General features: G+C 41.0%; 1 protein-coding gene across 2 annotated transcripts in view; it reads left to right on the top strand.

Annotated features, from left to right (window-relative positions):
• LDLRAD3 (low density lipoprotein receptor class A domain containing 3) overlaps positions 1 to 26,929 on the top strand; it is a 120,390-nt gene that overhangs the window by 46,914 nt on the left and 46,547 nt on the right. For both annotated transcript variants that reach the window (XR_014220602.1, XM_082226534.1), the window contains exons 3-4: positions 11,849 to 11,974; positions 13,747 to 13,881. Coding sequence is in view for 1 of the 2 variants with exons in the window: in XM_082226534.1 (XP_082082660.1) it covers positions 11,849 to 11,974; positions 13,747 to 13,881 (261 nt within the window). In the remaining variant the exon portion in view is untranslated. The remainder of the gene's footprint in view (positions 1 to 11,848; positions 11,975 to 13,746; positions 13,882 to 26,929) is intronic.

Raw genomic sequence — 26,929 nt, 5'->3', positions numbered from 1 at the left:
TGTAGATGATCCGGCAGGTGTCTGCAATCATGCTGGTTTGCATATGTTATGAAATCAAATATGACAATGTTTGGCTCCGTAGAATATTTTCTGTAATAGAGAATGTAATGATGGAAAGTGCATTGAATTTTTTCCAGGGGGCTTAGATCCACATAAAGTGCTTGCTCTAAGCAGAATTGCTAAAAATGGCTGAAATGCTTTCTGCCAGGATTTGATTAGCTTCCTTGGTGACAGACGGTGATAGTGGAGGAGAAATGCAGAGGACCTTTTCAGAGCAGGAGTGACAGTGTCATCTGCTGGAGAGTAGTGAAAATAGATGGACCCTTCTTCATTTGGCATGTGAACAAGGTGATAATGAGTCTTTCAAGTTGGTTTGTGGCAGATTAGCATAGAGGAAGTTGGAAGATGATGAAGATAAGGAGAGGCTAGATACTACTTTCCTTTCCTTTGATGGAGTTCCTGTACTTCAGTTTATATGATAATAGTCCTTTGCTGATTAAAAGCAAACCTTTAGGTTTAGCAACGTTTATGTTGTATTGCAAAGGACGCGGGTGGCGCTGTGGGTAAATCCTCAGCGCCTCGGGCTTGCCGATCGCATGGTCGGCGGTTCGAATCCCCACGGCGGGGTGAGCTTCCGTCTTTCGGTCCCAGCTCCTGCCCACCTAGCAGTTCGAAAGCACCCCTAAAGTGCAAGTAGATAAATGGGTACCGCTTTCTAGCAGGAAGGTAAATGGCATTTCTGTGTGCTGCACTGGTGCTGGCTCGCCAGCTGCAGCTTCGTCACGCTGGCCATGTGACCCAGAAGTGTCTCTGGACAGCGCTGGCCCCCGGCCTCTTAAGTGAAATGGGCGCACAACCCTAGAGTCGGACACGACTGGCCCGTACGGGCAGGGGTACCTTTACCTTTTAGGTTGTATTGCAGCTGGTTGAACATCATTTGCTATAGCCCATTGTGTTTTACAAATTGATCCTATGCAGACAGAAGTCAGTACCCTTGAGCACTGCCTGCATTTTTGTGATCATCTTCGGGGTGTAGCTATGGGAAATGTCCTGATGAGCTCTGGTGTTATCACTGATGACAGCTTTCTTTCTTCAAGCCTTTCTTCCTTCTCTTTTTTCTCTTTCTGAAGACAGTTTATCCAGACAGTAAATTCATTTCAGTGGAAGAACTGTAGGGAGATGATTGAAGAAGCTGCTGAGGAGTTTTTTTTTTTTTAATTGGAGTCTCCTTGCTAGATGGTGCAGAGTGTAAAACTGAATATCTTAAGAGTGCAGTGTTTATGACTGCCAATAACTTTCTGGGGCCAGTAGATTATTGCACAAAACTGTGTCTCTTTCTACCTTTATTTTGTGCTTCTCTACTGGATCTATTGGACCAAGGAATAAAATACGAAGTTTGTATTGTAGAAAAGTCCAAAATGAAGACAGGGAGAAAAAGTTTTGAGAAATAATGAGCCAGATGTTGTTGTTGATGATGATGATGATGTTGATGATGATGATGATGTTGATCATGGGGGTGCATGTTTACCAATTAACCAATTTTATTGACTTACTAAATACCATTAGCAAGATAATTCTGGGGATTATTTTCTCAGCGAAGTATACTTTGAAGAACTAACTCCTATTTCAGACAGTCGCCTCCTCCTCATGTCTTCTTATGTCTCAGTACAGGATATGAAGACTTAGGAATGATTTTTTACAATAATTTTAATATTCATTCTCCCAAAGGTTGATATCTTTGCACTATGGGGCAGGTTCAGATGTCTGAATGCTTCCACTTATTTCCAAAATGTGTCAAGACTCTTGACTATTTGCTTTCTTCTCCATCTCTCCCCCTAAAGGTTTGGCAGGCAGCGTCAAGTGTAAACACATAGCAAAGATCTCTTTGCCACCTGGTTGTGACTCAAATATTTATTATTGTGTGTTGAATAGCTAGCTAGAAAGTTTACTCCTGTCAAATTCCACTTGCATAGTCTATGGCACAATATACTGGGAGTATTTTGTAAATAATCATCAATTTAGGACAATGACATCCCTCTGAGATACATAAATACTACCCCTATTTTTAGATAAGTGGCACCAAGACAGGCTTGAATGACTTGCCAGCAAAAGGAACAGAACTCCATGAGCAGAGTTTCCCACTGCTACCTGACAAGCATTGGACTGTTCAGTAATTCTCATAAGTACTATAGCAATCTTTTGGAAGCAGATTGTTTTCTACTGCATATAGATGAGTACATGAATAAGTCAGCATAATGGAACTGATGCAGAATTTGTCTTCCAGCATGTAATGTTGTTGTTCAGACAAACTATAGGAAACAGACAACAAAAATAGATCAAAAGTTTTACTTGTATAGAATCATAGAATTGTAGAGTTGGTAGGGACCTTGAGGGATCCCAACTAAAGCATCCATGCTCACCCTCCAGTAAATTCTGTCAATACCCAAACACTCCTCTATGTTTAGAATTTATTGGAGGATATGCATGTAAGTAGATGCTGCACATTTTAAAGCTGTTTTGGTCTTCCTGTTTTTTGTTGTAGTGTGTACACTTGGTTATTTCATTACACTTAAATCTCTGCCAACAGGGAAACTTTCAGTTTTCAATTTCATTTCTCCCTCTAATCAATTTTTTGTCTTCGGGAAGTTATGATATTGGTTATAACAACAGACAAAAATTAAAAGATGAAAAACGAAACTATAGCATAGGCACGTTGGATGAGTAGTTAAAATAACATAGCCCAAGTAAAGATTAGCAACTTTTATCAGATCATCTAGTACCATATTTGCCCTAGGCTTGTGACGAGGGTTGCCTTGAAAATGATGGTTCCAATATATGTCATAAATGAATGCCAAATCATTTTATATATGATATTTTTTATAAGTGTCTGGACATCCTAGTCCTTGCTGGAATCTCAAATTATGTGTGATTTTTCTCCATTATAGCTATATTCCAGAGTGAGTGGTACCAAGTGTCCAGTGTAAGATTTGGGACTGTTTTCCATTGAGTTGCAATTACTATTCGTGTTGCCAAGATCAACCAATTCTTTTGACAATATATATACATTGACATCATCAAAAATACTCAGTAACACTTATTTTGGACAACAAACAATCGTTTCCTTAGTAATATTTTACATTTCTGTCAAAATTAAATTCCAGAAATCTTGCATCAACTGACATTCCCACCATAAATGATAATATGTACCAAGTTCATTGCAACCCTTCCCATCAGTTAGGTGACATAGAAGAAAACATTTTTGGCATTTGCCAAAGAGTGCGATACCATCTGTGTAGTAATTTTAAGGAATGGTCCCTAAGAAAACTGGAAACAGATTTTAAGGGTCGTGATTCCCAAATTTTATTGCAGTCCTTGGGAAGAATTTGCGTGCCAATATAGAGTTCCCACATCTTTTAAAGGGCTTCCATAGTGAGTTATGACATTGTTGTTGCTATCCAGAGGGAGTGAAAGTTGGTATTCAAGAACAAGGAATACTAGTTGCCTCTTCTTTCAAACTGTGGAGCTGTCATACATTTAGCCCCAGCCATATCCAGTGGTGTGATTACTGTATCCATGTAAATGCCTTGCCAAGAGTAACCAAGTTCTACCTCTGTGAAAATCAGTAAAAAATGTGCTTCCTTGCTGGAGAAGACATGAACACAGCTTCCAAAATGTTGTTTCTCCACCACGCCCAACATTTGAGGGTGGGGAATGGGGAACCTAAGGAACTCTGCAAAAACTACAGTTTCCAGAAGGGTATCCAGTTAGTTTGTTGTTGAGAAAACAGCAGAATATTGTGGTACCTTGAAGACTAACAGCTTTTTTATGGCATAAGCTTTTATGGAACAATAGGGGAACAGCATAGCAGGACACACTGTGCTTGGTATTTATACTTGAACAACAACAAAACCAAAACATTCCAAAATCTCCAGATAGCAATTTATCAGGGAATTCAAATCTGTCACCTCTCAAATGGTTACTGTGGACTTAAAAAAAAATCACAATACAAAAGTTAATTAGGTTACCAATGCCCCACAAAATATGGCAAGTACAAACTCTTATGGTGTTTTGGTATTTGAGGGCTTATTTGCATGCCCAGGCCTTTAGAGCAGACTTTGACAACTTGGTGCCCCCCCCCCCCGATGCTTTGGAGTACAATGTACAGCACCCTTGAAAACTACACAGCTATTTAGAAGCTGTTGGTGAAAATCTGCAAGCTCCAAAGCGACTTGGGTAAGATAAGCTGCTGTGTTGTGGGATGTCTCCGTGTGTATGAGGTCAATAACCTACCGTCCATGGCACAGAATGGACGAGTTCTCAGCTATCATACAGAGAGCTCCCCAGCTGTTGCTTATGTTACACATGCCATCAAGCTGAAATTTTTGAGAGTTAATAGAAGTCTGTTTTTAGAAGACTTGAGTGGATTGAAGCAGATGTGGAGCTTAGGGCTAAACTAGACATGACACGCAATTGCTTGCATCCTTCTCCTAACTTCTTATTTTGTTTAACCAAAAGCAGCCTCAGGAGGCTGTGAGTTTGAGCAGAAAAAAATGACAAAACTGAACGAGTGGCTTAACCCTTTCCTTTTGGTAGTTTTCCTGCTCAAAATCTCCACAACTGCTCTTTCCCCATGCAGAAAAATATATCCATATTTTTTTCACCATGTTTCTTGCATCTTTTTTGGGGTTTTTTATTTTTTTTGTAGGGGGTAGAGGGCATCAGGAGAGGGTTGATGTTAGTGGAGAAACAGGACATGTGGGGTGGTGGTGATGAAAATGAGAATGAAAAGTTTTAAGCAGCCATTTTCCTGCTTGAAGTTGCAGCCTCATGAGGCTACAGAAAAAAGAAAAAAAAGGGGGGGGGGAAGAATTCAGGAGAAAGATATGATCACATGTCACACTTAGCTGAGACTTTACTGTCGTATTCCTAGTTCATTTTAGCCTTGTTTGGATGTTTCCTCTCACATGATTTGCAATTTACAATCATGTGAGGGGAAGAATGGGGCAATGCCTGCTTGTCCATTCATTGGGCTAGGGCAGGGGTTGGCAAGGTTTTCCTTGCCTGGGCCACTTCACTCCCACAGAGATCGCTCCTGGGAGCATCTGCACAGACATGATTTTCAGCTCCATGGAAGCGAGTTCCCGCTCCACAATGCGCCAGTTTAGCGCAACGAGCGGGGACTCGCCAAGTGAGTGGCTCGAGGGCCGTTTAAATGACACCCGTGGGCCGCAGGTTGCTGACCCCTGGGCTAGGGGATCTCTGTAGAGGAGAGCAGGGGGTGAGGGTAGGACTAGCCTCTCAGCCTTCCCATTGTTTATCCTGTATAGGATTGCTTGTTTTAGAGTACTGTTTCCCTGTCCTATTGCTGTGCATGGATTGAAAATGCTTTGCTTCTGGGAATTGATAGATGATGTAACACAGTGGTTTTCAGCCAGTGTGCTGTGGCTCCTAGGATGCTTTGAGTGATGGTCAGGGGTGACACAGGCAACAGTGGCCTTTGTCCCTTTTTCTTTCCCTCCCTTCTATGATGCCCTCTCACGTTTCTGCCTCCCAAAGGCTTTCACAGGTGTTTATTGCAGCAGCCCTGGCTACAAGCTCTGCAGGTGAATGCTGCTTCTGGGCGGAATCTCCATTTGAGGCGGGGGCGGGCAGCTCAGAGATCAGGGATGGCAGCAGCTTGCTGCCCGGAGGACTCCAAAGAAGAGGGGAAAGAAGACTGAGGGAACACTCCATAAGGAAGTATGTTCGAAAAAGGGTGAGAGGCTGCCAGCTCTGCAGGCAAGGGGTGACACAACTGGGCTCCTCTGTTGTAACAAATTAAATCTGGGGATACTAAAGGAATTCTTTTCTTGGGAAGGTTCTGAAAATGTGTTTGTTGAAATTGTGTGAGCATTTACAAGGCTCCTTCCCATCTCTACTGACTCAAGTCATCTTTTGCTTTAGGTAGTTGGCTAAAAGAGTATTCACCCCTTAGCCTCACTGTGAGAAATACAAACTACCACTACTACTGTGGGCTTTTGATATTCTCCGAATAAATGAGCATATGGGAAATTATGTGCGCCTCCCTCCCTCCTTGCAGTTGTGCTGCTGTGTCACATTACAAGGTGCTTTTAAGCTAGTAGCTCCATCAGAGCTGTCTGAGGCACCTGATGAATCAAGTCACATGGTGCTGATTTGATGGGAATTCTTCAACATCTGAAGAGTGCCTCTGCTGCTGCAGCACTGCTGGAGTTTGTTGTGGGCAGCCTGGCAGAGAGGGGTTAAGGATGAGTCGCTGACAATGAAGCATTGCAGTTCTGTTCACAGGACAATGAGCCTGTGCACCAAGTGGTTGCGTCTGCATGAAAGGGGACCAAGGTTGTAATAGGCCAAATTCATCATCAATTATTATCTGACTGAGACTAATGCTCCTGATACAGCTTCTTCCTGATATTAACCCAGGGATCTCCTGAGGCAACATTCTTGTGTGACACAGTTCTGATAACTTTAATGCATAGTAGTTTACTCTTAGTGGTGATTTGTCACACTAACAGACAATGTTTAGGAGAATTGCTTTAGTAGTTGACATAGTTTGGTGGGAAATATTTGGACATCTAATTTCAAAGTATGTGTTACTGGCCCTAAGAGCTAGCAAAAATGACATATTACCCTTCTGGTTTTTCCAGAGATGTCTGTCCAAGTAGAAGAATAATACTCTATAATTGTCTGTGTACTTCATATTACATCTCTATGTTTCTGCTGCACACTTTTTAAAAAGTTTGTTGCTGGAAAAATCATAAAACAGATTAATCTTTAGAGAGAAGGAAAGTTATATATATATATATATATATGCCCTGAAACATAGTAATATGTTCCACTGCTAACCAAGGCAACAGTGTAGTGTTTGCCTTTTCTGTATTGGAACAACAACTACTTAGTTATAACAGACTGCGTTTTATGGAGAAATTTTACCCCCAGGTGGAAGATGACTTGCACAAAGGATCATAAAATAAACTGCAAGTGGAAAAGGTCATTGCATCATTAGATCGTGTTTAAAATGGCATGGTCATTTTTGTCTTAAAACAGAAAAGGTGTTATGAAAATAGGGGTGCTTTGTTAGTGATGGTGGCTTTTATGGTCCATGACGGATTCAAGTGCTGCTGCTCTGGTTTTGGCATAGCCCTCAAGGATCTGCTGTAACCATTGCTGGATTGAAGTCTTTCCTCTTTTTCTTTTTCTTTCTCTAACATTTCCCTTCCATGGGTCTGAGGCAGCTTTCTGAGGCACCTGCTTAATATACATATGCTAACAAAACCCAGTCGCGTGCCATGGATGGTGCTTTCCTTGCTTCTTGCTTTTCCCTCTGTCTCCTTTCCTTGTCCTGATGCCATCTGTTCTGATGCCGTAGTGGGCTTGTGTTAGTCATAGAATCCTGACTTCTGTGACTATCACTGACATAGATGTTCACGGATCACAGAAGGACTGCTCTGTCATATTTCAGGCACCTGAGTCTTTTAGAACAAGGATGGAGAATCTGGTTCTCCAGAGGCCGTTGGCCTATAGTCCCCATCACTCCTAATAATTGGCCATGCTGTCTGAGATTGATGGGCATTGGGAGTCCAATAACATCTAGAGCATATTATAACTCAAAGTCAGATCCATCAAATGACACCATGTGGCTGGTTATTGGTCGAGTGTACTCAGAACCACTTTACAGAAAGGGACAAGTGAATTCTGTTGCTTATATTAGGCTCACAAATGTGCAGTTAGCCATGTTACGATGTTGTCTTATACAAGGCTGTTCCTGTAGGAGGAGGTTTGTCCTATGAGAGTCAACCAAGGCAACCTTACCATTGGATAACACTAGCCATGTGCTTGAGACAAGAGGTCATAGAATAGTTTCTTAGTTTAGAGTAGTCTATACTGCTCTTATACCTACCCCACTCAACATTGCTTTTGTACAAGGAATTCTACTGCTTTAGGAGTGGTAGGGATTGAAGGCAGGATGGATGTTGTAGAGCAGGCGTTGCCAACCTTTTTGGAGCAGTGGGCACATTTCGATTGTTGAGAAAGTGGTGTGGGCATCAGTCACAAAATGTGGCTGCCATTGGGACAAGGTATAACACAGCATGACTGCTGTAGGCATGTCCTAGCATAAAATTAGAGAGAGTATAGTCATTGCTGCTCCCTTCAGACTCCCTGGACAACTATATTCTTGCTGTGTAATGTCATCTATCTCTTGCAGATCCTGTATGTGGAGATCACACAATACTGGCCCCTCCTCCCCATGATGCTATTGCTATCGAATTACAGGGAGCAGTCCCCAGTACTGGGGAAAATATCCACACTCAGGCTTTCTTATGCGTAGCACACACATACATACCATAGATACATATCTGTGTATCTCTCTCATGCACACTTACAGCATACTTGAATGTAAACCCCCCCCCCCCAAGTCCATTCAGAAAAATTCCTCTGTGGGTGAATGATGCCTCTGTGGGCATTAAAAAAGCCCTACACCCTCTAAACCACCCAAACCGGGGGGGGGGGGGAGCAATCTGGTACATGTGAACACTATGCTGGTAATCTCTGCTGTAGACCTTCTAGCCAAGGTTGCATGCTTGAATGCTACCCACATCAGAACTGCTAATACATGAAACATGGACCTATTAAGGAGTGGAATGTTGTATGAATATGGCCTCAGAGTTCTTCATTGGGTAGTCAGGCTGCCCTAAGAACACTGATTTATTTAAAACCCTGGAGACAGTAGGATTCAGCGTTTGCAGTTTCCACAAACCAAATGTAAAAAGACCATTCACTCTAAAGGATATATCAACTTGTTGCTTCCCACAAGGATATTGACTGAGGTATCAGATCTCAGTGTAACCACACATTCTTATTCATAGTTCAGTTTAATTTAAAATTTGGAAGAGAATTCACTGTTTATACAGTATTTCTGTTTAAGAATTTTCCACTGCTAGAATTGGTATGTCATAGCAGTAACTCACAGATAATTTATTTTCTCGTCTCTTCAAAACGATGGCCTCCTATTTCTGAGTTGTCCTTGGTTCCTGCCCAGAAAAATATGGTAGTTGGTGTGCAAGTGACATTTAGTTGATATGTCTCATTTTCTGCTCTACAAGCCCAGCTAAGGACTAATGCATCTGCAAAGGGTGTGTGCCATAAAGGAATTGCATTACTTTGTTTTTGAAAGATAGTAAATCAGTTTAAGAGTTACTGTGGCTGCTTCTTAATAAAAATCCTTTATACATTATTACCTGCCAGCAGGAGAAGCCTTCAGTTCAATGGCAGTCACTTTAGCTCTGAAAAGGATATTTGTCCAAATGGTTGCTCAGCAAGCTCGGCTTTTGTCTTTTCCATAGCTTCTCTCTTTTTTTTCCCTTGACCCTTCCTCTATTTCTCCCTTATTGATCTTCATAAACTGCGTATTCACAAATTCATGTTCATCACTGAGTGACTGCTGATTCATTTTGCACTGGTGAATTTACCATCTCAGATGAAACACCATAGACAGGACATATGCCAAATATAGTGGTTTTTCAAGAGAAGTATCACATATATGCTGCAGATCATTGACTGATACATACAAATGTGAATCATCTCATTTCTCATTGGCAAAAACCTGGCTGTGTGTTCAGTTAAGCAAAACACAGGAAAGTCATCATGTTTGCTTTGGCTACGTTCATGTGCAGGTGGTACCCATACTTTGGTTCTGTTCTGTCTCTTTGATTGCATTTAGCATGTAGACTTGTATGGTGTATATAGTATTTTCAGTACATCTGCAGTACAGAGAATTTCTTGCAACATTAAGACTGCTTCATCAAGCTGAAAAAAAGTATAGCCTCATTCAGCCAACTAAAAGGTGTGAAGAGAAAATTATACTGTACCTACAAGTCTCACCTTTCATTCTTCTGCACAGACTTACATAGTTGTGAGAGCTGGAGACAGAGTCTGTGGGCATAATTCTCTTTCTACAGACTGATTATCTCCCGTTTAAGTCAGCTGAATAGGGCTTATGTTGCATGAAATTCTATATACTGCATATTCACTGATAATGCTAGTTAAGTAATATTACAGGGATTCTAGAGCATGATATCACACACACGGGGGGGGGGCTCATTTTAGGCAGCCCTTGAAAACCTTTTTGTCTGGCTCACTTTTATCACTTTTTTTTGGTCTGGTATTTTATGTGTCTTATGTGCTCCTGTTATTATGTGTTTGGATGCATTTTAATTGCATTTTTACATTATTTATATTATTGTTTGCTGAAAGTTGTAATCCATTTTGAGAGGGATTTTTACTGGGAAGATGGGTTACAAATGCATTAAGTTCATGAATCATATAATTAAGTCTCTTTCAGAAAAATTGGTTCTTTTTCATGTGACCCAGGAAAGAAACCTCTTCGCTGTAGAATAAACCCATCTCTCAGTTCACTGCTAATGGATTACCTATGCAAACGTACTATTATAATTTATCTCCTTGGTTTGTTTTAGCCAGTTCTGAATCCATTAAATAACTACACTTAAGGTTTCTAAATGATATGCTTTTGGGTGACTTTCTAGCTGTGATTTTGGAATAGAAGAGGAAAGTGTCAAAGAGGCCAGAAGCTGTGCAGAACAGATCTTGATGAGGTGGTTTGAGAAATTTTCTTGATGAGCTTGAAAGGCTGTGGAAAAATAAAATGTGGTGCAAAGGTTACCACTTTGTCTCTCAAATAATACATTTTTGGAAGGAGGATGTCTTGTTTGTGATTTTTCATTAGTGTACCTTGTTCAAGGAACAGTGTAGTTGTGATTGCTGTGTGATGCTCTGCTGCTCCCAGTTCTTTCTGTCCCCCCCCCCAAATCATGTTCTTATGCAGTGATTTCCTCAGCAACTAGTCCAGGGTTTGGAAATTCTGTTCCTCCAGGTATTGTTGACCAGTCAGTATAGCCAGTGGTCAGGGATGATGGGAGCTGGTCCAGCAACATCTAGAGGGACATAAGTTACCCATCCTTTGCTTTATAGAGTCAAGGGTTGGGCCTCCCTGAAGTCTCCCCCCCCCCATTAATATATAGCAAACAGTTTCGTATCTGTTGAATTGAAATCTTAAGTGCCAGGGCCTACAATTTAAGTTCGCACTTCCTGCTGGCCTTGTCTTTCAGGCAAGGCATTTCAAATCTCCATCTCTCCCAAACCAGCTCATCCATCCCAAGGGAGAGACAGGTGGGCACAGGGCATCTTCAAGCAGGTACACCCAAGGCCTTCAGGCCTGTTCTAGACAGAAAAGATAGTCTTGCCTGTTTGGCTCTGAATGGCCAAGTCTCTTTAAACACTTGGATTATGCATCTGCCAAATAATCCCCAGCCTTCCTCCAAACTATGGAACTATACAGCTGGGAAAATGGCAATAATTCCTGTGCAACTGCTGTGAAGTTTCAGAGTCTGGCTGATTGCCATGCTTGTCAGAAAACAGTGGTCAGAATGATTAAATCCTTGTGACAATTGAAACACTGGGATGTCTTGTGGGTTAAAACTGGTTGGGAAATTTAAGGAAGCTTGAAATGACTAGAGCACCAATACAGTAGTGGCCTAGCCCTGTGCTATATTGATGGCTTAAAGACACACACACACACACACACACACACACACACACACACACACACACCTGTGTATCACCAGCCAAGCAAGCGGAAGTAACTATTGCGCTTTAACATTAATTAAAAGTGACTCTTTGGCTTTGACATTAATTCTGTTACTAAACATTTAAACTAAGCTTTGGAAAAATCCTTACTGGAAAAGTCTGAGACGCTTGTGACCAGCTCTGACAGAGGGAGCTCTTTCACCACCCATATTTTCTCCTCCTACAGCAAAAGCCAAATCTAAGTGTGGCTCCACCTTCTTCCCCTGTGCGAGTGGAATTCACTGTATCATTGGCCGCTTCCGATGCAATGGTTTTGCGGACTGTCCTGATGGCAGCGATGAAGAAAACTGCAGTAAGTATATTTCTACCTGTGGGCAGGTTTCCCTTTTTTCGTAAATAAAGTAATTAAATATATTTTATTAATACCCGAAGCCCAAATTCAGCACCACAATCCTTGCTGCTATTTACAAGTATTTGGCTTTGTTAGTGGCAGAACCCATCAGAGGCAAACTGATTTTATAAATGGAAAACTCTCTCTAGAATAACATAAGCCCCAACACCTCTGGAGAATCCTGGAGTTTATGTAGATGAGTAGCTTATCTCTATTGCAGTTTTGCTTTTGGAATCCATGGTTGTATTCCAAGTTTACAAGGCACTTCTCTTTGTAGCTGATCTCTTTTAAATGTTAAGGTCACAATAGGGCAGCTCGTGAACAGGTGGAGTTCAGAATGATAATTCATACCATTTAAGTTACCTGTAAGGAACATTTCTTTTATAAAATAAGATTATTCGTTATTTTACAAAAGAAATGCCACAGTGTATAAAAGTGCATGTTGTTGGCAGTGGGTTTTTTTTAAGGCCTCATTTATCTTTGCCACATAGGGGTCTTAATGACTGTCATTCTGTGCAATTCTATATTGCTATATTTCATTCTCCCCCCCCCGCCCCCATCTATCTCTGTTAACATTTTTTTCCACTGCATCTTCTGAGATGTCCCCTGAGTCATGTTGTTCCTTGACCTTGTCAACTAAAAAACAATGAATGTTTTTGTTTAGCCTTACAGAGGCAGCACAAATATAAAATACATTTTCCTCATGCCCGTTGTTGTTAATATTTTTATTGTTTTTATTTTGCTTTATATACCACCCTTTATCTAAAGATCCCAGGGGAGTGTGCAACATTAAGAGCATAATTTATGCAGCATAATAATAAAATAACCATAATAACAGTCCCCCCACGCATACACATTTAAGAAGCCATAGTTTATTTAAAGAAGGGTAAAGAAGAATGTTGTTGCCTGGCATCTCAAGACATGTAATGATGCCACCATTTTATATCATCATGAAGTCTTTCTGCCACTGTGGTTGGTAGAACTGTTGCCACTGTATGATGTATGTATGTATGTATGATACATTTTATGTACTGGTGACGTGAAATTTTGGTTTGGTTGAAAAGAAAGCTGTTTGCCTGTCTGTTTATATATTTCTCCTCCTGTTTTCCCCCAATTGTTTTCTTTTAAATATTTGTTCTCTTGGGCCTCAGTCTCTGTCTACGGCCTGCTGCTCACATTGCCATGCATCAGGAAAGTGCAGACAATATAAAAAAATTGACATAGGGAAAATACAAGAGGTGGAGACAGGCATAAAGAGAGAGAAAGATGTGATTGTTTCAGATGCACATATTAAGATTTAGTTGCTGGGTTGACTGCAGTAGAACAAAGCTTTCTGTTCTGTGGAGCGCTGTGTCTCTTGAAAAGTACCTGTGGAAACAGACAGGTTAACATTTGACTCATGTATAGTGGTAGCTCTGTTGTCGAACGCAATCAGTTCTGGAAGACTGTTTGAGTTCCGAAATGTTTGGCAACCGAGGCGCAAAGGATAGTCAGCAAAGTCAGTGGAGAAAAAGAAAAACATGCGGCAGAAGCCGTTCGACTTTCGAGGCGTGTTCGAAAATGGAAGCAAGTACTGCCGGGTTTTCGGTGTTCAAAAACCGAAACATTCAGCTTCCAAGATGCTTGAAAAATGAGGTACCACTGTACTGTATGGGATTTCCCTAGGAAATCCCTTGCCTGTTTGGGTGAAGTCTCAAGTTTAGAGCAAAATGTTGTTCCTTTTGTTTTTACAGCAGCGAATCCCTTGATATGCTCTACTGACCGATTCCACTGCAGGAACGGCTTGTGCATTGATAAAAGCTTTATGTGTGACAATCAGGATAACTGCCATGACAACAGTGATGAGGATAGCTGTGGAAACCCTTCTGGTAAGTAGAATATGATTTTCACAGCCAGGTACTGAATTCTCTCAACCTCATTCTTAATTAACCATATTGCTTTCTTTGCCTGTGTTGAAACATTTTAGCATTCTATTATTATTATATAAATTATATTTAGGGAGTTCTGGACAAACATGTCTATCATTTTTTGATTTTTTTCAGAGCAAGCCTCAACTTTTTTGTCAAAATAATATGCTATTTATCTCCCATAGTGTCTTCTCTGTGAATGTCACAAATTCTTGTAAGTACTCCATGGTGTGTAGCAGACATGTTGCCAGTTTCATAACCGTGAAGATCATTTCAGATCAAATCCCCACCAGGAAGTTTCTTGGCTTCAGCAAGAGCTTTGGGAACTGTACAAAAGTGTCACAGTCAAGAAACCCAGTGGCTTGTTGGTCCTTAGGACGTTGAAAAACAACATGCCCAATGCCTAACCCTCAAAAAACCATGTCTACAACCTTTTACGGGCAAGTGACACATATGAAAGAAGGAGAGGAATTGGGTAGAACTGTCTTAAATATTTTTTAAAAGCTAAAACCCACGTGTTATCAACGCAGGTGATGTGGAGGTGTGTACTGTCTTTAATATAACTCTAAAACCAATATTGATAAAGAAGTGTGAAACTGAATAAAACAAACTGTTCCATATTAGTGCTGCCAGATTCCCAGTTCTGAGGATTTTCTGTCACTTTGTGTAGGTTTCTAAATGTGACTCTAAGCAACAAAACATGTGCACACAAATGTAAAAGGGAAACAAACAGGTGTGTTTTAAAGATGCTTTATAATGCCACGTGCTATCCATGTGAATTATAATATATACTTGCAGAATTTCTGAGAATCTGTGAAGAGAAAATTTTTAACAGTGGCAACTAATTCACAGAAAATAACTTTGTCAACTTCTCTGGGGGGTTTTGGCTTAGTTTCACCATCTACAAAATGAAGTTGTTCACCCTCTCTTTACTGTTCAGGGGTCTCAGATGGAATACATTGCAGTATACTTTTCTAAAGTCCCAGTCAAATATACCGCAGAGAATCACAAAAGCTTTGTGGTTATCTTTGTTTTTTATTAAGGTAGTTCATTACTTCAAAGCCATATATGGTCCCTTTCAAGCCTATGCCTCCTGTGTTCGTATATGTATTGGTATCTTAAGTTGTATGCTCAAATGAACTTTCTTCTGAGAAGTCCGTAGGTTTGCATTGTAAATCTTTTCTTTTTCTTTACCTTATTTAAAATGAAGCAATTGCATGTTCGCATTATCCATTCAAGTATTTCCTTAAATTTAACAGTAATTCCATAGCCACTTCATTCCCCCCCCTCAAATATCCCCTCCCCCATTTGTGTGTGTGTGTTCTGGAAATAGTGTATAAATAAAGTCCACCGCAAAATCTGCTGTTGCATCAATCCCAACTTTCCTAGTGGACTTCTGTGCCCTTGTTAAAAGCTCTTCTTTCTTTTAACCCATTTGGCTACTGTGAACTCATTTTCCTTTTATTGGCGTGCTTATTGGTTCCTTAACTGACTCTGAATGATGCTTGCAAAGTGCCAAAGCATGGTAATATCCCCACAATGCTGTTATTAGTTTAATGATAGCATTGTTGCCCAATTACAGGCTGGGTGGTCTGCAAGCCTCATTAATTGTTAGTTCGAGTATTCTATTACCAGGCATTGAAGACATTCGCCTTCTGATTAGCATTTTGTCTGCACTCAAACATTTTCCAAGGAAAGAAGAAAAACCTGGCTATTAACCCCACTTGGATCTGCTGAGACTGCAGTCTGGCCTTCAGTGACTACCTTCTTTTAGCCATTTTCCAGTTCCTTAAGGCAGGAGGGATAAGTGATCCATTAAAAGATGCAAGTTTAGTGTTTGTGATTACGCTCAAGTCAGCGGTTCTGTAGTCTCATGCTAACAGAAAGATTGCAGGATCCGATAATGGTTATTGCAGAGCCCTCAACCAATTTGCATGTTACCCATTCAGGCAAGTCCTTTAGCATTTGATTTTCAACACAATCCATATCTCTTCTATTTCTCACATCTTTCCCAATACCAAAAGTAGGTGCCAAACTTATTAAACTTTTCCTGAACACATACTTTCATTTTTGCTTGACAGCGTTAAGAGGAGATAAAATATGAAATTAAATTTCAGAAGTCAGACACATTTCCTTCTATCTTAATACTTATGGAGTATCCCAGCCCAAAGTCTTGTGTTTTCTGTTGAAGATGCTTATGGTCTGATGTTGGCCTTTCTTAAGGGCCATCCATCAAGATCTCATCTCTACATTATTTTATTTATAAAAGTATTTCTATAACTTCAACTTGCATAAAATGCCTTCTATATATATGTATCCTTTATGTGTATCTAAGGCATGTGTGCGTTAAGTCTTTTAAAGCTTCATGGTTTTGTATCATTTCCATGATTTGAAACCAGAGCATTTTAAACCTCTGGTAGCTGCTATATTTTATATTGGCTTTGGTCTTCAAGAGCAGGCACACATTGTGATATTATTTGATTTTGTAGGACATGAATAATGGTTTCTGAGTTAAGACTATTCTAGGTATGAGTATGCAGCCTTCTCACCAGAAGGAGATGGTGAGAATCATTTCTAGCAGACACTGTGGATTTACTCAAAGGAGTTTGCCAAGGGAACCAAAACCCTCCCAACAAATCTGGGAGCCTTTTCATATATTTTCCATCTGCATGAGCAATCTGATCTTCCCTGATAATGTGCTTATGTGGGCAGACCATATGCCTGACCTCCACCTTCATCACCTTCATCCAGTCTCTGACTACTCTTGACACCACAGGATTGGTGCCAAAGGTTTTGATGGTGTCAAAGTATTACCAAGGTGAAACGAAGTGCAAAGAAACAAGACCGGGATGATTCTTTGAAGAATGATGGACTGTGTACATCTTACTTTCTCTTTAGTTTTTCTCAACCAAGAGCAAAGTCAAGCAAGAAGTAATTACTTAGTACGTTCCAGGATAAAAAGTACAACTTATTGAAGATAGACACTTCCTATTAGTTCACCCAGTGCAATACTAGTTTCCTCTTCAGCCAGTGCAATACTAGTTTCCTCCTAAGATATCAAAAGTGAATGGTTCAATCCAGAAACTCGACAGTTTACTGAGAAGAAAATGAACCAGGATCAGAACCCTGCTGTGCTGTGGATTCTAGAAATGCCTGCCAAATGCTGCAGGCACATCCTGATTTGCAATGAAATACTCCAGTGTCTTATTTCTAAAATGGAAATGGCTTCTAGTGCACTCTGCCTCATGTTAAGCCTGTAACCAGTCCTTTACACACGGCAGATTGAAATATCCTTAAGCTCACATGGCTGCAATATTGCTTAGACTTCCTGATTCCTTACTGCCCAATTCTGGCTGTGCTAAGTTTCCTTTTATTGAGTCTGTCTTTGGCTTGTTATTTACGTAGGCTGTAAACTGAAGCTTAACGTGCAACTACTTTACATCAGCTTAGTCCAAATGCAAACTACATCTGGAGCTTAATAGTTAAAGGCAGACTAAATAAAAAGCAAGAAAATTCTTGAGAACAGATACAAATGAAATGACACCGAAAGCTTAATTAAAGCAAGCCCGTGCTTGTGCATATTTTAGTAGCCGCAAATAGCTTGCTTATAGCATCTGGTGCTCAGAAGTAGCTTCCAGAAAGTTTAATCAGCTGGATATAACTTTTCCTGATAAGTTATTCTCTTGCCTATTGCACTCATTTTTTCCACAGTAAAATGTACTTCATTAGTCTTTAAAAGAAGAAGTGATTTTATCATTTTAGGGGACATCTTTTACAAGATGCAAAGCAGATGCCTATGATGAGCTAGTAATTGAATACCATTGTGCAACTATCTTGCACTTTGAGATTTTTTGTTTTTTTAGTCTTTTTTTACGAATCTGTCAATTACGCATTCAGTTTTGCAATCTTGCTTGATTTAGAAGGGTGAATAGTTCCGTGTTAATTGGAGAAAAGTGTTTGCTGAAAGCAGGAAAATTTTGATTTGATGCCTCACTTGTCTTGGATAATTCTTTATGTGGTTTAGCACAAATAATTCCATGCATACTTTTTGTAACCTTTCCTCTCCCCTCAAAAGAATTCCTCTCCACAATGCTGAATTTACTTACTTATTCCTTTCCGGTTCATTATTTCCATAAAAGATCAAATCTAAGCTCATTGAGTGGGGCACACCCAGCCCCAGTTCCTTATTTGTAATTGTAATCTGAGTTCATCATATACAAACACTGTGCAAAAAATATGGTTTTGATTGGAGAAAGTTATTGTGGATCTCAAACATGTGTTTATGATATGGGTTAGATTAAAGCTTATTTTGGATTCTTAGTTCCTTAGTAACTAAACTGCTCTGTTTCAGACTTTTGTGCTAACCAGGAACTGAGAACCAGCAGCTAATTTCTGCATCATTTCTCTCCTAGGTTTTGTAATTATCTGCTCTATCAAGAGAGTAAAGGGAAAGGTTGATTTGTGTCTGGAGATGAATGCTTGCCTCCTAACAGGGTTTGCCACATGGGTTGGTTGCCCACCTGTGTACCGCCAACAGCCTCAATTTGTCTTGGGATAAGATTGTTGTAGCAGGATTAGAGAACTGCTGGGGCTTCTATTACTGATATCCCCACATCTACGGTATATATGCATGGCTTGCTTCTCTGCAGGCTCTTCTCTCAAGCCCTTGGAATTTTAAACAAAGTTGGATGGAGTGCCTTAAGGGGCATTATGGATTGAAATTCCTCCCAAATGATGTTACCTACACTACACAAATACTCTGGGAATGGGATTTTCTGAAGGCCTGCTACACGTGGGCTACTTTTCAGCAAGCCTTTTTTCTGCCAAAACTCACTGGAAGTCAGTACCAGCACCTCTCAGGTGAGCTCCATTGCCATTCTAAGAGAATGAAGGTGTTCATGGTGAGTTCCGGCACCTCTTTTTCTAGAAAAAAGCTTTCAGGTTAGAAAAAAGTTTTCAGGCTTGAGCCAACAGTGAATCGTGAACACCTGACCTAAGGTGGTCAAGTGTTCACTACCTAGCTCTTGCTTTTAGGCAATAACTACAGAGAGGCCTGCCATGCCATTCACACTCCTCCTTATCCCAGTGGATTCACAATGAATCAAGTAGTGCTTTTCAACTCCTTTAAAATCCTCATTTCAGACGTGCTTGAACACCTTGGCAGCAAGGTGACCTGCTACTGCTAAATAGAAATCAGCTTCAGCTTCTTTGCCTTGACCCACCCTTGCTGTACAGGAGGTGGGCTTGATACCATGCAGTTTGCTGGATCCTTCTGCTCTCCACCAGGTTTGTTAAACCATTTAGAGTCTTACTGTCGATGGAAACATCAACTGGTCTTCTGGAAATTAGTAGTAGTCTTTATTACTTTGTTCTACACTGAAAATAAAACTGTTCAGATCTTCCCTTATGCATTCATTGAAATGTGTAATACGTACATTTTATTTAAATTTGATTCAGCTTTCTTCACTTACAACAGTTTTTCAAGAACTTTTTAAACTAAGGCTACCGCTTCAAATCTAGGTTGTTCTTCAGAAGACAAAGCAGCTTTGAGCCTGAATCCAGGTGCAGTTGGCAAAGAGCCATACCACAAAGCTGACCACTGTAGCTATCTGGGTGCATTTCACAGAGAACAAAACTGAGTGGGCTACTGTGCTTCCTATAAGTGAACCCTGTAGAATAGCAGTCAGGGAACAGAAAGCTTCCAGAGCAGCTGCCTGCAAGGTACTTATGATCTCATAAGGGGTTGTCAGTTCAGACTTTTCATTGCACTAGATTTCACACCAAATAAAACCTAAGTGGATTTTAATATATGCAATATATTAAACTGATTTGTGCTAATGTAATTCTGGTCATTGTGTGCCGATGGGAATGAGTAATTGTTGGCATCCGGCATAAAATAGTACTATCTCTCCCCCTCCTTTCTGGGTAAGAAACTTGCCTTACATATAGGAAGTAATAATAAGAATCTACTACTTGCATGGGACCCAGGTGGCACTGTGGGTAAAAGCCTCAGCACCTAGTGCTTGCCGATCGAAAGGTCGGCGGTTCGAATCCCCACGGCGGGGTGCGCTCCCATTGCTCGGTCCCAGCGCCTGCCAACCTAGCAGTTCGAAACCTCTTGCTATATTAAAGTATCTCTGATTAATTAGGAAATGGGCTTTTTAAAACAGTTAATACAAGTATGTAGGGGGGAAATGCGAATGTCCCACACCATTTTCTCTTTCACGCAGGAGGAAATGCTTCTTTTAGTATGTTTACCTGATGCATTGCATGAATGCATAATATAAAAACAAAGTAAAAATGTGTTTTACTTCAGAACTGTTTTATTAACATGCATACTTTTGAGATATACTCAATTTATTATTCATTCATTAATCCCACACAGGGTGCAGCTCTGCGCCCACTGGCTCACTAGGTGAGTGGTCTTAGGATGAAGTAGACTCTGCTAGCACAACCACAAATGGAGAACTGCTAGCTTATGCCAGAAACGTACTCATGGAAATGACACAAAGCACTGTAGAAAAGCTTTGACAGTGGATTTGCACCCATGGGTCCCCCAAAATGGAGTGAAAAAATGGGTGGCGTTGGAGAGGAACACATTCATAGACCCCCTGATTGCACAAACACACCCACAAGAGGAGCAAGAATCTATGTCTGGATAGACCTGGCATAAGTAATTCTCCTCCCCATGACTCCAGTAGGGTAAAATGGAGGTTACTCCTCCTGCCACACTTTCCCTCTGTTTCTCCCTTCTGAGCTGGGGGTTACTTGCAGTTGCAGACATTCTGCTGCTGTAGTTACAGGGATTTCCCCATCCCTTCCAGTGGAAAATATGACTACAGGATTATAAGATAAAATGATTCTCAAGGAGCTGGAGTTTCCTCCCAGATGAAAAGTGCACAACACAATGGCCAATACAGTGGTACCTCAGGTTACAAACACTTCGGGTTACAGACTCTGCTTACAAACACTTCAGCTTACAGACTCATCCTGAGGTAAGAACTTTACCTCAGGATGAGAACAGAAATTGTGCGGCAGTGGCAGTGGGAGGCCCCATTAGCTAAAGTGGTACCTCAGGTTAAGAATGGTTTCAGGTTAAGAACAGACCTCCGGAACGAATTAAGTTCATAACCAGAGGTACCACTGTACTAACAACATTTTGCATTGATTAGTGTTACGTCTGAACCCAGACAAAACTGGTTAGTCTTACCTATCGTTGCAAGTAGCCAACTTTAAACAATGATTTATGAAGCTGACATGTTTAATGAAGCACATTCAGACATGTGGATGTTGATGTATTTTAATGGTTTTTTTGTTTACTGTTAATTTTAATTAGCTATTAGATGTTTTAAGTAGTTGTTTTTAATCATTTTTAACCAATAATTCAGATATCCTTTGGAAACTGCTTAAAGGTTTTATTCTAATCAAGTGGAATATACAGTTTGTTCAATAAAAATAAACCAAGATTAACCAGTTTTTTAGGATTCAGATGTGGACTTTGCACCATTAGAGGTAGGGTTGATATCAGCCCTACCTCTAATTGTACAAAGTCCACATCTGGATCATTAAAAAATGGTTCATCTTGGTTTATTTTTATCTTTATTGAACAAACTGTATATTCCACTTAGTCCTTAGTTTTGCTTTTGATAGGCAGCAGTTGCCCCATTTCTCCCAGGCAGTGTCAACATCCATGTTAGACCTCCTAGTATATTTTGTTAAGACATCTTCCTTTGGTATAGGAGCTTTCACACTTTTTCGTAAGAGATTGCTATAAGTTGAAAGCTCCAACTCTCACATGCCAATAGAAGTTTGCATATTAGGTTGCCTAACCTAACGTCTCAGAATGCAACACCATTTAACAAAGATGTAGAATGGACTTGATTATGGGGACCCTTGCTGGAATTTTCTTGATATTCTGGTCAGTTAGATGACACCTATGAGGACTGCGGTCTGTGTTAGTGCAGTCTCTTGGTTAACAAATGCACATCACACCACAGGTTTCCCTTTGGAAGAGAGCTGGTTCTCAGCAGGAGGGAATCCAGTAATAGAAGCTATGAAGCCACAGAGTTTTTCCACTTACTCCCAGTCATTTATCAAACCAGCAGTCACACTGAAGCTATGAACACAAAAGGGTAAAGGTGGGGGTTCTTTGCTTTATTGCTTGTTCTATTCCTTACCCTTCTCCATCACTTCTAAGCAACAGGAGATGATGCATGGTGATTAATGTTCCATCTCCTGCCTATTTGGTGACCTCAGTAAGGTGTTTTCTGTCAAAGGCCGGTGGCATGTAGAATGCTTAAATATTCCCGAGACTGTATGATCATCTCTGTGTGAACCAATCAACCAGATTTGTTCCCTTCCAATGTCAGGCAAGAGCAGTCAAAAACCTTAATGGTTGTCTGAATGGTTCTAATGCACCAGAAATATTATGTGGTAGCTATTTCAGTAAGTTAGCTGTCCGAAGGTTGCTTAGAAGAGATGTGGCCACATAGTGTATCACAGATTGGGGCTGGGTGTCTCCTTTCAGTCTTGGGCAGAACAGGCACTCTTCTGTCTTAAAAAAGACCCTGAAGAAACTTACCTATCTTTCTTTGTCAGGAAGAAGAATATGGTCCACTGGTGCACTAAATGCTTACAGCTATTCAGTACATTCTCCTGCCACAGTGCCCAATCTCTCCTGAAGTAAAGAGGGATTAAATGTCCTCTTGCCATGTGATATACATTGGCGAGGATGGGTGCTTGCTGCTGTCAAAGCTGCTGCTGTTGTCAAAGCAGCCTGTGTGCTGGATCACTACATAATACTGCTCATATTTTCAACATATGTTCTGAAGTCTTGATGAAGCGCCATAGGTGTATAAATTTCTGACCTGCACAGCGGGAATGAAATACTGAGCTGTTCCACTTGCTTTCATCATGACTCATGCTTAATGAGTATAATTGAGAAGGAAGTAGACTGGGTTAAAAACAAAAACAAAATGAACAGTGGAATAAAAGAGACATTTGCAACTCAGTTCTGACAGTGTCATGGCCTTTGCTTGGAGCTTCGAGAGCTTGGAATCGGAGGAGGAGGGTGAGCCAGCTGAGTCAAAGGCCACTGGGTTGCTGGCTAGGAACATGGATCAGGCTTCCAACATTGGGCTTGAGGCCCCTGAGCCTCGATCTGGCAGGCAAGATACTTCAGAAACAGAATCCATTGAAACAGAGCCATGACATTCAGGAATCCCCTTTCCCTGAGCCCCAAAGGCAGTGCGCCTACTGACTATCATATCTATCCAGTGATGCTAGGAGAATGCTAGGTGGCGGGTCAGAGAGAGAAGTGCCAATCTGCAGGCCAGGGGGTTGGCCCTTTAAGAATTGACATCCTTCAAGCAAGTGGGTGGTGCTTAGGGAGGGTAAACTGGAGGTAGGTCTCAGGTCTCTTCAGTCTGTCTTCAAGTTGTTTACTAAGAACTTTCCATGGTGCTGCAGCCACTGGCTTGCCATGCCTTGAGAGTTTCAATCAGCAGTCAGATCAGGACTGCCAAGATTAAGGGCTCATATTTATGGTTTGGCATGTCTGAATTGACAAACCATGGTTTGCATTTGGCTAGCAACCCAGAAACTGGAACCATTCTTTTGCAGATGTGATGTGATGCTCAAATTGACAAACTATAGCTAAGGCTAGAGCATCCTTTCTCAACCGTGGGTCACCAAATTCTGTTTGACTACAACTCCCATCATCCCTTGTAGTCCAGCAACATCTGGTGACCCAAGGTTGAGAAAAAAATGGCCTAGAGGAGCAATAGAATTGCTAACCGATATCACCTGGTTGCGTATGCAGGTCAGATGACCCTTGGAATCAATCCTCTAGCCCAACTGTGGTTAGGCTTTCATTTCTCTCTGCCATGATTTCCTCTTTCCTAGGTTTAACATGTGAACTTGAATGTTATTGCTTTGATTTACTGAACGTGTCACAGGTAATTCTGCTGATGCTTCTCAGTATGCAATTAAGACATAGGAAGTCATTTCCTGAACAGTTTTGGCATAAAGGGCATGTTTGGCAGCAACGTTTTCCTGTATGACTCCACTTTGAGCAGAATATTATGGGAAGGGGAGGGAATTTTGAGAAAAGACTAAAAGCATTTATTCTTGGGTTTGACTTGATAGCTTGAGCAGATTACTGAATTTAACAGCCGAGTTATAGAGTATGCTTTTAAATTTTCCACCCTTGTGTGCTTTTGCTGGAACTGGATCCCAGTACAACTCAAGATGTGGTTGAAGACTCTTTACAGACAGCAAAGGGTTAGGATCATCAGGCTTCAGATTCCTTGTGTGGCATTTATGGATTTCCCCTGTGAACATGTAATGGGATTGTGTTTGCTGGTCCCACTGCTGATGTTTGTGGATCCTGCATGTTTATACTTCCGATGCTCAGTCTCTGTCCTGCAAAAACGTAGGGTACAGACCAGGCATAGGATGTCTATATACATTCAGAGGTGCTTGTGGGATGTGAACATATGGAGGTTTAGGGTAGCAAAACTGGGAGGTATAGTCCCTTCCCCTTAGCTGAACAGCTCATATACATCTGAATAGGGTGACTGTATTCTCAGGCCTGTTGCTGGAGGCTGGATACCTTGCAATCTGGCATCTATACAGGTGTATTTTCCTCTGTCGCCAAAATTGTGCACTTCTGTGTTTTGCTCCGTGTCTTGTTTCTGGGAAAAGATGTAACCAGATACCTTCAGCAATGCCAGACAGCTTGTAATCCTATTAATATGTTTCCTGTTCAACTCTGGTCGTCTTTGTTTGAAAAATATCATACAAGAGAGTGAACATGAGCTTGGAAATACCTGGTTCAAATCTCACTGTGTGGTTTTCGGCTAATCACTACTTTTCAGCCTCAGTCCCCCGCCCCCCAAATCTGTTATTTGGAGGTAGTTATGTTGGCCTACTTACCTTGCAAAGTTTTTATAAAGATTGCTAATGTAGTGTATGAGAAGAGCCTCTCCTAATTTTTGTGAGGATCAGCAGTAGTCTCTAATTATTATTATTTTCAAGTGCAGCACGTCACTTAACCAGGCAGCTGCTGTTCCTCCTTAGTAGGTAAAGGTGGCTTCAGCACATGAAACTCGGAGTTGCTGTGGCATCTGCTGAGCCGTGGGCTGCTGATCTTTCCTCCAAAAGCACTGCTTCCAGCGAAGTAAACCTGCCCTGCTAGCTGTTCCAGTCTCACCCCTTCTCCAGGCAGAGGAGGATCACAAAAATACACCTGCTTCCCTTCTGAGGAGGAGGATACTATGTGAATTGGTCCTTATTCTAGCCAGTAAATATTTATCAGTGATACAACTCCGTAAATGACCTATTCAATGAAATCACTCAAGGATGGGAAATCTGTGGCTACTTCCCAGCTATTGTTGGACCCATCAGTTAACAGCCAGCATGGCCAGTGATCAGAGGTGATGGGAGTTGCAGCCCAACAACAAATGGGTGGGTAGGTCACAGGTCCTCCCCCAAAACCTAACTATATGCAATACTTTGCCATACCATTAACACAAGCATACATGCAAATAGCAGGGGTGCAGCCTCTGTAATTCTGATTGCTTAGCTGGCATTTCCAGCCCATTCTCAAACATGAGTCAAGTGAAAACATGTTTTCAGGATTCAGGGGAAAGTATTAGCCTGAGGGAGGCTTGCTGCTCTTGGCATATTAGCCGTCTCTACATTGGGTGGGTGGATTACAGTGCTATGTATTTTGTAGTGGGTGCTTATGCCTGGAGTTCTAGTTTCTAAAATAAAGTCTGACTTCTTCTTGTTGTTGTTTAGTTGTTTAGTCGTGTCTGACTCTTCGTGAGCCCATGGACCAATGCATGCCAGGCACTCCTGTCTTCCACTGCCTTCCTCAGTTTGGTCAAACTCATGCTGGTAGCTTCAAGAACACTATCCAACCATCTCGTCCTCTGTCGTCCCCTTCTCCTTGTGCCCTCCATCTTTCCCAACATCAGGGTCTTTTCTAGGGAGTCTTCTCTTCTCATGAGGTGGCCCAAGTATTGGAGCCTCAGCTTCAGGATCTGTCCTTCCAGTGAGCACTCAGGGCTGATTTCCTTAAGAATGGATACGTTTGATCTTCTTGCAGTCCGTGGGACTCTCAAGAGTCTCCTCCAGCACCATAATTCAAAAGCATTAATTCTTCGGCGATCAACCTTCTTTATGGTCCAGCTCTCACTTCCATACATCACTGCTGGGAGAGTTTTGACCAAACGTGATCCACCTGGAGCAGGAACCGGCAAGCCACTCCAGTAACCCTGCCAAGAAATCTCCATGGACCAAGACAACAGGTATATAAAAGTCTGACTATGGTCCCCTAAAACTTCATTCACCCCATGAGTGTGGTTAAATTTAGCCAATCATTAGCAAATGGACAGAGAGACTATTTTATAATATATGTGACTGCACTTTTCATCCTATTTCCTAAGGTACAAAGCATATATGCCATGCACATTTAATTTGTGCCTCACTGTCAGATAAGTGCTGAACTTCTGCTGTGCATTGGAGCATCACTAAATTGTATGTTAGAGATAGTTGCCTGTACTAATTGTTGCCCGGGGGCTTATTGATCGATATTGCTTTATGTTTGTTGGCAGTAAAGTCCAAACCTATCTAAAATGATATATGCGTTGTTGATTGTTGAAAATTATTGTTAATTAAGGGTCACTGAGGGTATATACATATTTAATATGCTCCTTTCATACTGCAGCACAGACGTCTTAAAATGTCCTAAGTTAACATTAAGGCAAACCAGCCAAATTTAAGCACTATGAATTGCTGTTGGTTTTAGTGAAACAAAATCAAGCACATATGGCTTAAACGGGCTCTAAATAGACATAGTTTTCAATTTAGCTTGTAGTTACTGCTTAACTTTTGGTCTTCCTTTATTAGTGTAAACCTGTTTTGTTCCATTTTTATTTCACCATGGTAACCAAAGATACACTAGTTAGAGAGGCTTGTCAGCATTCTCCAGGTCCAATTGGTC

Source organism: Podarcis vaucheri (genome assembly GCF_965113315.1).
Source record: "Podarcis vaucheri genome assembly, chromosome: 1".
Lineage (NCBI taxonomy): Eukaryota > Metazoa > Chordata > Lepidosauria > Squamata > Lacertidae > Podarcis > Podarcis vaucheri.
The sequence above is the reverse complement of the archived record's forward strand: the minus strand, read 5'-3'. Positions and strand labels throughout refer to the sequence as shown.